Source organism: Sceloporus occidentalis, unplaced genomic scaffold (genome assembly GCF_023333645.1).
Source record: "Sceloporus occidentalis isolate IW3139 unplaced genomic scaffold, rSceOcc1.0.p SCAF_222, whole genome shotgun sequence".
Lineage (NCBI taxonomy): Eukaryota > Metazoa > Chordata > Lepidosauria > Squamata > Phrynosomatidae > Sceloporus > Sceloporus occidentalis.
In genome coordinates, this window is record NW_028317202.1 from 967817 (window position 1) to 979857 (window position 12041).

The window sequence follows — 12041 nt, forward strand, 5'->3', positions numbered from 1 at the left end:
CCCAGCCACCCATTTTTGTCCCAGTGAGAACATTGTGTAAATAAACCTATAGAGTAAGGCATAGTGGGACACCCAACAGCTGGAGTGAGACTAGGAAAAGTAAAACAGTGTGAGATTTACTGGCTGGTTAATAGGCTTCCCTGAGAAAGTGGAAAGATTTTTGAAGGACTGGAGACTAGGAGAGAGTCTGATAATCCAGTGTAGGTCATTTCATTGGACATGTCATAATTTGTTTCTAATGAGCGAATCACATTAACTTCATCCTTAATAAGAGTTATGAGTTTCATGTTGCATTTTCTCTTACAGATCCAGAGACTCAGCGCAAAAGGACTGTTCAGAATGTTCTGGATCTCAGGCAGAACCTTGAAGAGACTATGTCCAGTCTACGTGGGTCACAGGTCACGCACAGGTAACTGTTGATTCTAAACCATGGTCATACACATCCAGTGGTTTTATTTTGCTTGCATACACAATGGCAGTTGGAGACAAGACATGCCTGGGGATCCAGTTTGCAGATCCATATCTGTTATTCATATGTCAATTGGGGTCCCTCCATTTGGAAAAACAGTGTTCACAGGGCTTCTCAAATTAATAATAATTATTTTTAACATTTTGTGAATTACCTGAGATTCACGCATCCTTTTTACTGAGAATGACAGAAAAATCTGTGTGGTTAAATAAAGTTTGTTTCATAGGTGGGCACGGTTAGCAATGGAAAAAAACAACATTTTGCATGTATGTCATCTCAAGCATTTAATTTATTTTCACTTATAGTTAGGCAGTTTCCCTTATTGCAATGCGCCATAAGAAAGCGTTATAAAGGGGTCACAATAAGCAAGGAATTTGTACTGATTAATAATAGATTAGCCCTTATCATGTGCCTTTGAAGCAATTGGACCTACTTGAACAGAGAGGCTTGTTACTCTGTGCACTCCAGAGATGTTGAGGTCTTCTTGCATAGCTGCTTAGAGGCAGACGGGTATTAACCTCCCATGATATAGTTTTATGTTTATACCATAACATCATCACTGCTAGAAACACATTCATGTGTTGTTGTTGATGATAACAGTGTTTTTTGTATTTCCTGTGTCCTTTCAGCTCCTTGGACATGCCATGTTATGACAGCGATGATGCCAACCCTCGAAGTATCTCCAGCATGTCTAACCGGTCATCTCCAGTGTCCTGGCGCTATGGGCAGGCTAGCCCAAGGCTACAGGCTGGAGAGGCTCCATCACTTGGTGGATGCCGCTCAGAGGGTGGTGGTGGAAGCTGGCAATTTTCTCACACAATGCCACTTAGAGGAGGAACCCGAATTTGCAGCATTACCCAGCGCCTAGAGCTGATGGAGGCTGGTGACAGAGATTTGAAATCTGGGTATGGGAGTGACAGTGACTGCCAGCTGGGCAAAGAGAGCACACATGAGGATGATGATATCATTACAAGGTAAGCAGTGCCAAGCATAAAAATGTGATGCCATCTGTGGTGATTAAAAGTTCAAGAAAATGCTTACTTCTCATATTATAGGGAAGTTAGGATATAAACCTAAATATCATAAGACAGTAATGGTACAGAAGGAGAAGAGGGAACGGAGAGCATTTACTACAGGCCCCCTGCCGCAAAACTTGGGTGATTGGGCTGAATGTGCCGATTACAAGGTAGCCCATTTTCACCATGTTGAGCTGACACAGGCTCCATACACTGGTCATGTCCTGATACTCTGCAGAGGGGATGGCGGATGTGGCCGCTACCCTGGGTCAGGGCTTTGTGTAAGGTAGGAAAACCATAATTTAGTTGTAGAACATTTTTTCTTATATGTGATTGAAATATATATATAATATATATCAAACAAATTATGTATTTATAATATGGGATGTCAGAAAGGTTTAGCTCTTTTGATCAGGATAAGGTTAACTTCTTTAAGCGTCTTCTGTTAGTATCGCCTTTTGTGCGCTTCATTTCCTCTTTATGGTTTGTGTAAAGCCAAGAATGAGGTATACAGTTTATCAGTGGTGCATGGTCTTGTGCTTAGATGTCATCCATGGCAACAGTGTTATACACTATAATTTTCCTTCTTTGAGGTGGGTAAGATGATCTATGCTTCTTATGTTAATTAGCTAGTCTATGAAACACAGTTGGAACATTGCGTCCCACTTTTTTATTGTGTTTTTTGTATTAAACCCAACACATACGCATTTACAGATTGACGGTCTATGAGTTCAAATAGATTTCTTACAGCTGGGGGTGTAGTATTTACCAGGTTTTCATCGGCAGGAGACCTGCAAAGTGTTGCCATAATAATCAGTCTGACAAAGGAATTTTTCTGTTTTGTTATTTTAATCTTAGCTTTAAGAACGTTTTCATGTCCGTTGTGAATTGTTTTAATGACAAGCTGTAGTGGCAATACATTCTCTGGAAATGGCTTAATAAAGAAACAATCTTCTCCTTCAATAGTTATACCGCTAAATTAGCATTTAGTGCAGAGTTATTCTGTAGACTTGAGGTATTCTAGCTTTGTCATGTAGATAAATATCAAACAGGAGAGCTTGTAAAGGGGTGGTACCTTTTGTCCAGAGGACAAGTACAACCAAGTGGACCTCTGATTATCCCATTTTATGTAAGCCCCTATTACAAGAACCAGGGGTCTACCAGCAGGTAGATGGCTAGCCAATATATTCCTTGAAGTTGTAAATACAGAGAAGAATCTAAAAACAAACCACCAGACTGATGACACGTAATCAGACACAAAAGCGACTTACTTTTATTGGGGGAAATACAGGTTTTTTTTATACATAAAAGACAACACGAACATGAGTAAATAGACAAGGCACAAATTGGTTTGGTTAGAATTATCTACAGCCAATGGGGCTTCGAAGGTGACAAGTGAGTGTTCCTTTAATGTGGCCAAAATATTCAACGCTGGACAGGTGGGACACAGGGGACCAGTTGGACATGTAGGTGGTCACGTTGTCATCAAGGAGGTCATGACATTTTGTTATGTGTTGGTGTGGGGCATAACTATAATCAACTATACGAAAACATGGTAGCTTATGTATGAAAACATATTAATATAACATATGACTGTGAGGTGTGTACGACTGCACTGCTGCTGTAGAGTGCAACATATTGTGGAACCAAACTAAGCACTCACCTCCAAGAGCCAGCCCTGTGTTAAAGGTCACAGTTGGGACTGTTTCACAGAATTTGGTCCGACTCCCTCCTGGGCTCAATCAGCCCCTACAGAGTAATTAATAAATGTTGCTAACATTAGTTAGAGGGAGTTAATTAATTTTGGGTTCTTATACATGAACTGTACCTGGACACCTGTATAGCTATATCTAAAAGGCTGGGAATGTGTGGAGCACCTCAAGACAGCATGCATGATTTAATAATATCCAATTTAAATTGATTCTCAGTAGATCTATGGCACTTTCCTATGTTTATTGGGTGATTTTCAGTCAGTGATATCCCAAAACATGGATGAGGTCTGGAGCTGCAGTATTTTTTCAACAAAAACACATAGAGATAGAACCTGCAGCCGTCTAGCTGTCATCCTCCTCTGTGGTGTGACAATTCTTGCCACCGACCAGTGGCATGAAAGTGCTTGCATTGAAACAAATCTGAGCTTTTTCTACGCACGTGCATGGAGGGGGTCTGAGCAGATCCCCGTCCCACAGCTTTCCCAGAGTCAGTGGAACTGACTGAAAATGAATATATAAAATTTTTGGAGAATTGTTCAGCTGAACACTTCCCCTGCACAGAAAATAGCACGTACTTATAGGGGAATTTTTGAGGGACCATGCAGTTATCATATGCATTAAAGTACATATGATGGCTGGAATATACCTTTAATGCCATTTAAATTGTGGTTCTATTGAAAAATACTTTCAGGTACAACATTTTGATACGCAACCATACATGGAATCGTGTAGCTCAGTAACTGTAATGATAACCCCCACAGCTATTGCTGTTCCAAGTTGCTCTATGGACATATTTAGTCATACTAGCAAATGTTATTGAATTGTGTTGCAGTGTCTGTTGATATAAAGTTGGATACTATGGATGCATCCACAGAGTAAATACCGGTATAATATTAAGCATTACCCATTGCTAAGGAGTCAGAGTCACTCCCGGTGTTTGTCCATCAGACTTCCAGATAGGGAAGCATGATTTATCACTCTGGAGAACACGTTTTCACGGCTCTAGAGTAGGGCTGCAACTAACGATTATTTTAATAATCGATTAGTTGGCCGATTATTTTTTCGATTACATTTTTTTTCTTATTTAAAATAATGTAATAAAAAACGTACAATTTACACTTTCATCTCTTTATTGCAATGGCCTCTCGCTATTCACCTTCTTATTTTACTGACATAATAATAAAAGCTACAAGAACCCAAACACAGTGTTTCTCAAACTAGGTTTTAATACAAAGTTATTAGTAAATATGAATTCATATTTTTCATATTTAATAAAAACTGAGAAAAAAAAAAGCCTTGTTTATATTTTCTTTTATTTACCAAACTGCCCCCAGTTATGCACATCTGACCCCCAGCTTGCCACTCTGCCCCATATATGCCTTATACCTCTTATATGCCAGAGATTCCACTGTGCCCCTGATATGCCACTGTGCCCCCGATATGCCTTATACTCCTTATATGCCAGTGATATCCAACTGAGCCCCCTAAAATACCTTTTACCCCCAGATATGTCTTATGCCCCCCTGATATGCCTAATATCGATATGCCACTCGCCCCCATTTATGCCTTATACCTCCCTATATGCCACTGTGCACCCTGATATGCCACTCTGCTCCCCATAAATGCCCTGCACCACCCTGAAATTCTCCCTGATTCACCACTCTGCCTCCCCCAGATATGCCGCTCTGAAATTAATTATACCCCTCATACACCACTCTACCTCCCCTATACACCACTCTAACTCCCCCAGATATGCCTTTCTGCCTCCCTGAAATTCGTTATACCCCCATGCACCACTATAACTCACCCATACACCACTCTGCCTCCTCCCCCCTCCCATACACCACTCTGCCTCCTCCCCCCTCCCATACAGCACTCTGCCTCCTCCCCCCTCCCATACTCCACTCTGCCTCCTCCCCCCCTCCCATACTCCACTCTGCCTCCTCCCCTCTCCGATACACCACTCTGGCTCATCCCCCTCCCATACACCACTCTGGCTCCTCCCCCTCCCATACTCCACTCTGTCTCCTCCCCCCTCCCATACTCCACTCTGCCTCCTCCCACCTCCCATACTCCACTCTGCCTCCTCCCCCCTCCCATACTCCACTTTGCCTCCTGTCAGCAACGGAGGTTCACAAGACACAAGGGAGCCGGGTAGGAGCCAGAGTGGTGTATGGGAGGGTGGCTTTGGGTTTGATTCAAGTGCATTACATTTATTGCGCATTTTACTTCTATTATTATTAATATATTTATTACCTATTATTATTATTATATTTATTATTATTTATAATACTCCACTTTCATTATCTCACTCATTCTCACTCTTTATTTATTTCAGTATTCTTACTACCCCCTTCTCACTATCTACCCCTTCTCACCGTTTACCCTCTCCCCCTTCTCACCGTCTACCCTCTCCCCCCTTCTCACTATCTACCATCTCCCCCCTTCTCACTATCTACCCCCCCTTTCTCACTATCGACACCCCGTTTCCTCCCCTTCTCACTATCTACCCTCTCCCCCGTTTGAAGCTCACTTACCATCCAGGAGTCCTAAGGTGGGAGCGAGAGGCCTCTGTCTCACCGCTCTGCTGACGTCATATTCCGGCGCTCAGCATGAAATGCCGGCACCGCGACCGAGCTAGAGGCCTCACGGAGGCCTTCATGCTGAAAACTTCATGAGCGACCGCTTGGCGCCCCTCTCTCTCCTCCGCGGTCCCCGGCCTGGTGGTTGGGGACCCCTGGTATAGCCTATACATTTTTTTTAGCTAAGGGTTCTTCTAAAAACAGATCCAACATAGCATCAATGATTCGCAGTGATTTTATGTGCATTTGCATCGGATGTGGAAATTAGGTCAACATTTTAAATGATGCCTTGTAAAGCAGTTGCAGATTTCCCCTTCTTTAAACAATGATTATATCTGAAAAGATAACGGATCTCAAACCTCAGTCTTGGTCACTTGGACAAATTTGATGTTGTGGTTGCTAATATGTTTACATCTAGACAGGATTGCCAACTGCAATCCCCAGGATTTAAGGTTTATGCTTAACGGGACAGCTTGAAGCTGTCAGTCAGTGGCAGGAAACTGCTCCGATTGAAACCAACGGGAAGACTTTTCGCACATGCAGTGTTGTGTGAGCCAACGCTGCAGCTGACTGGAGATGAGTATATCACCTGTAGGGACATGTGTTGAACAAATCCCCGGGGCGGCATTTAGCTAGGGGATGTTTAACGGGGCAAAGTATGTGCAAAACGTTTACTGGTTAATTACAAGTCAATTAGAGAAGCCCTAAATCTCTGTAGTGATCATCGCCTCAAGGACTGAACTGAACGGCAATTTCCCATGATATTCTTTAATAAATAGCGTATTTGGTTACAGGATGTCGGTTGCAGTGTATTTGGTATCAGGAAGCCCATGTCTGCAAATATGGGTAGTAGAAAAGGGAACCTCTTTTTAACACTTTTGTTCCTACTAAATCGCCAGACAGAGGGTAATTACTGATACCTGTAAGATTATTGTTACTGATGAAGTGCAATCATTGATTTGGATCCAAGATGACAATGAATGGAAAATGTAACCTCCACTGGACTTTAGAGAGTACATTAGAGAGTTCTGGATTGTAGCCACTGCCCTCGGACTGGAAGACTCCCATGCAGAAGGGGAAGTGTCTGCAGCTGGTGGTTTTAATGCCACTGTTATTTTAACTCATTTAATTTGTAAAGTGCCATCCTTCTCAAAGTGTCTTAATGCTTCCATAAGTAGTCAAGATGGAAGCTAACCCATAGAAAGTGACGGCAGATAAGAACCATTCGGTCCATCGTCTGCCCAACACTGGTGAGGAACTGTGTGGACCAAAAAGTTGCAATGATGCTATCAGATGTGGGGACAGAATTAGCTACCATTACGGCTAATGACTGGTAAAGATAGCAAACTTGTTGTTAAAGAGTAAAGTAGTATTTATGTATAAAGAGCAATTCTAGTGAAACTCTTAATAGTTGCACAGTAACCATAACAACCAATCGAATGTTCACTGGATGCTTTAGTTTAGAAACATTGGATTTGACTGTAGAGCCATTCATCCCATCTAGTTTGCCCATTTTTCCTGATGTAAAGACTGAACCCTTAATCGGTCCTTGGTCTTGTCATAGGTTTAGTTTAACTTTATGTATGTCCAATGCATGTTTTAATACTCTCACCAGTTCTACTGGGAGGCTGTTTACTGCCCTTTCATTAAAGTGAAACGTCCTTACGTTACATATAAGCCCCTAACCTTATATCCGATTCTAGATTCAGACTTTTTGTTTTAACATTTTTCTTTCTATGTAAGTATTTTAAGATCTCCAAATGTTTTTCATTGTTATTACTCATTGAGACATGGGGCAAGAAGCTCCTCAACAGTAAGAGGAATCTAAAGCATTGGCAGTCTGGTAGGCGAGGAGAATGTTGTCTGTTGAATTGTGGTTTAATGGGAATCCAAAATATCGGTATTAGATCAGCAAATTTGCTATGAGTGCAAAAAGTCAGAGGAATAGAATATAAAATAAATTGCCGGTAAAAAAGGGTAATCAGTAGAATGCGGTATTTCATATATGGCCGCTTACACTGTTCATAAATACATTTAATAGTTTGCTTACTATACGGACAATAATGAACAAACTGCTGGAGCCGCTACAATCGGTAAGAGGCTGTGGGCAGCCGGAAGTGATCGGCGATGAGTAAGCAAAGTTGTTTGTTTTTTCTCTGATGCTTTTTTATATGAGTAAGATCATTTTATTTGTTAAAACGTTGGCTAGAATACTGGCTAGAATGAGCCAGATATATATACTGTTCAATTGGTCTTTTTGTTACATTATATTTCTCTCTACAGAGCTGATAATAATAATAATAATAATAAATTATATTAGAACAATTTAGAACAAATTGTATATGTGGGAATGATGTAGAGACGGGAGAGTTGACTAAGGGGCATTAAACCCCCTGTTCTATCCCAGGCTAATGATTTTATACTGTTTTTGATAAGGAGGTATTTGTACCAAGATTTGTCCAAGCAGCTTTTCAGTTCTGGATAGTTCCTTTCTGGCATTTTTAATTGCTAATATCTGCAGCTCATTTTGAAGAACGGCAAGGGGCTTTTAATAAAATTGGGCTCTTGGATCAGAAGGACATGTTAAGGACTTTTTTTTGTTCTAGTTATTTGAATTTTGATTCTGCATAGTAAAGACTTGTATTGAGCACTAGATCAATTGGGGAAGCAGTGATAGCTGAATGTAGAAGAAAAGTATGTTGGTATTAGATATGTGATGTAATAACACTAGATCTTGTGGATAATAATAAAGAGTATGGGCCAATGGTATAATTTGAAGCATGTTATATAGAACAGTGGGAATATATAGAATCAGGCATGGGCAGCATTTATATGGAGCTTATAGGTGTGGTTACTTGGGGTATTACCAAAGCATAACAAGATATTGGCGGGCTTCAGAGTATTATCTGCTGCGCCCCATAAACTGGCAGCTTAGGAGTCTGTTCCATGCCAGGGCCTGTGTCCCAGGAGCTGCCTAATGCCAGCAATTCAGGGTAGAGGTAGACCGTCTGACGTTGTGGTTTTTACCCTTTTGTCCCTGCAGTTATTTGTGTTTTTAAAAACTATTTATCAAATATGTTCAACTTATTTGGATGTAGGATTAACTACATCTTTTTTGGGTAACTCACTGTGAATTGAAGCAAAAACCTCCAAAGGAATGCGGAAATTGAACTGACACAAATTTGTCAGTATTTGGGTCATTTGTTGCCAGTGAAATAAACGACAGGCGAAAGATTTGGGTCTCTACATCGCTGGCAGTGAAACTGTTAATGGATCAGGTTCCGCTTTGCAGATCACAGAAAAAAAAGAAGAGGGATATTATTCCGTGTTGCTCTTCGACTCTGTTTAATGGCCAGATGTGCACACCCTCTGCCTGTTAAGGGTTAATCGAGGATTGTTTTACAAGTCTCTGACAGAGAGATGGTTAATTAGGAAGAAGGGGGGAGTGTCCCAATCATGTGCAGGGTGTGGGGGGTAGTAATCTCTTGGCTGGGTGCCTGGGTGACAGCTGGAGATGCAGAGCATTTCACATCTGTGTGCTCCGCAGCTCTGCGCAGAGTCTCTTCCCTTGCAGTCTCCCTGACTACATCCCCATTACCGAGCAGTGAACAATGAGCAGTGAGATTGTGACAGAGCCGCGTGGGGGACAGAGAAAGGTATTGTGTGGCCAGACACACCCCTCTGTGACACTATGTATGTGTGTACGAGTGCGGCACACTTGTGCTGTGTGCATGAGTGTGTGCTTGTATAACGAAATCTTATTTGTGTAGCACAGATTACCAAGGTCTTTGTATATCCCATTATCACAATGAGCGTCTTCGTGATTTCTAGTCTGCAGATTTCATGGTTTTTTTCTCTCTTGGATTTGCTGCTGCCACATTTGCTGGATTTTCTTTGTGTGTGTAGGCTTGTATTGCATTGTATGTGTGTATTAGATTGTGTCTGCGAACGTTACTGCAGTCAGACTGTCGCATCTCTGTGCTGGGTTTGGGGCGTTGTGTAAAGGGGGGTAAAGATCTGCAGCGCTGCAGGGTTGGGGGGTGTGAATGGTTGCCATGACAATACCTCCAAGCCCTTAATGAGACTGCCGAGTCGAACGTATGCACATGTATGCCTGGAATAGTAAAGACTGCGGTGACAGCTGACATTTCATACACGCTTCATATGGGAGTAACAGAATGCACTAAAATCGATACAGGAGTAACCATTTGTTTGGAAAGGGAATGGCATGCAGAATAACGTACATTCCTAATACAGGAATGGCAAACATAGATAAAAAAAATACAGTTTGATGAAATAACAATGTATCATTGGATTATCGTTACAAAGCTATATGTGTGTATATATTTATATATGTGTATATATATATATATATATAAAATATTTATTTGTGGGAAAGCAAGGCGTATAGGCAGAAATGGGCACAGAGTGTGTTGACAGGCCTGTTAATGTAGCCGTGCATGTTAACACCTTGCATAATTTGCACCGATTGCAGGGAAACTTGACAAAGGTCCATCTCGAGATCACAACATTGCCACTATTTTGCATGATAGAACATGCAGCTATTTGTATCAGTTTATTTCTGTGGCAGCTGTGTGTGTGAGGACATGATCTGGGGATAAACGAAGTAAAAGAATAGTGTTGGACTCAATGGCGCAACTGTGAGTGGAAATGGAAATGAATGAAGCCAATGTTGTAGCCCCCTCATCTTTACATATTCAAGTGTCTGTGGGATACAATTGGATAGTTACTCCAAGTTTGAAGAAATCAGATTAATTTACATCTTGTAGCCTGGTGATGTTGGCCAGTACAGGACATACACACATGGAATTACAATGTTATTCTGATGACCATGGGAATGTATCTGTGGTACCTGAGAACATGGGACTATTTAAGCCGCTGAGCCCGTACACACTATGCCGCTGTGAGTCCCTCACACACATGCCGATGCCTGTGTATACAAAACACAACTGTGCTTAAAGAAAGCAGAAAGTATTGTGTTATGACTGTCTACCAGCTCTATAAACAGAGAGAGGAGGATAAGGCAGCTGCATCCTCACATCCAGATGGAGAGTGTCAGACTTACAAGACTCCTAGTGAGTCACTGACACGGTCTGACCCTGTGCACCACAGACACAGCAAGGAGGGTCACTGCCGTCCTTATACTCGCTGTCGCCACAATCCCTGCCAGTATATGTAAACTAGAAAACCCGCAAATCAGTATACAACTGGGGGTAGTAGCCATCTTAACCTTCTCTTCTCAGAATTTGTATGATTTCTCCCCATTAAGTAAGTACCCCCCCCCCTCCATTTAAGTGGCCAGTATTGAGGATGACTTGGTATGGATTGGGAAGGTGAATAGAGATAATGCCAGTACAGGTTATTAATATCCTTGTCCGGCCGTGTTTCACCCCAATTGTTTTATTCCACTCTGCTTGACTTTAGTGCTGTTTTAAAATACCTGGATCGCGATGGATGTTTGTTTTTTTTTTATGCTTAATATGTAGCGGATGAGTTCGTGAAAGGTGGACTTTGTGGAAAAGTTTGCAGTGTCATCTTGTGATCTCATCACATTACGAAGCGACATCATTGAAAAATGATTAAGTAGGGCCGGCTCAGCCCCTCATGTAGACACATTTGCTATGAATTAGTCTGTCAAAAAGAAAACTTTCACTGTATCGTGGCACTGAGTATAAGAAAGTATGTACTAGGATTAAACTTTGTGGGAGGTGTCGTGTCATGGCAGATGGATTTGGCCCAAACGCAATAGTAAATGCTCAAATGTCCAGCAGGCAATGGGGCCTTAATTATAAATATTTAAGGCTGTTTTTTTTTTCTCCTTGCAATTCCACATATAGCCACAAGTTTTTATTATTGTGCTTTTTGGGGGGCCAGGACTGGCCTTTAAGGGTTTTAGATGCAGATGTGTGTTTCTGCTCTCTTACTAGGCCACGTAGCTGAAATTGCTCACCCCAAATTTGGGGGGGGGGGGTTATATAGATTTATCCTGCTTCGTTTTTGTTAGATTTCAGTTTTTTTAAAGGGGCAGTCATGCGTTGGCCTTAATAATACCTTTGGTTCAGGTTCATTCAAAAGCCACTTGTTGGCAGCCAGCACAATGACAAAGGCTAAATTGTCATGGAGCTAAAAGGTGCGGGTGGAATGTACGTGGAATCCCTTGTAAAGCCAGGAGCGGTTAATGTCGTTGTTCGTGTATATAGACAATGGGGTTAATGAACCGCTCATACGTGTATATCAAGAA

General features: G+C 41.7%; 1 protein-coding gene across 1 annotated transcript in view; it reads left to right on the top strand.

Annotated features, from left to right (window-relative positions):
• LOC149276992 (neuron navigator 1-like) overlaps positions 1–12041 on the top strand; it is a 61915-nt gene that overhangs the window by 13137 nt on the left and 36737 nt on the right. The window contains exons 2-3 of the mRNA XM_089503177.1: positions 307–409; positions 1099–1443. Coding sequence (XP_089359303.1) covers positions 307–409; positions 1099–1443 — 448 coding nt within the window. The remainder of the gene's footprint in view (positions 1–306; positions 410–1098; positions 1444–12041) is intronic.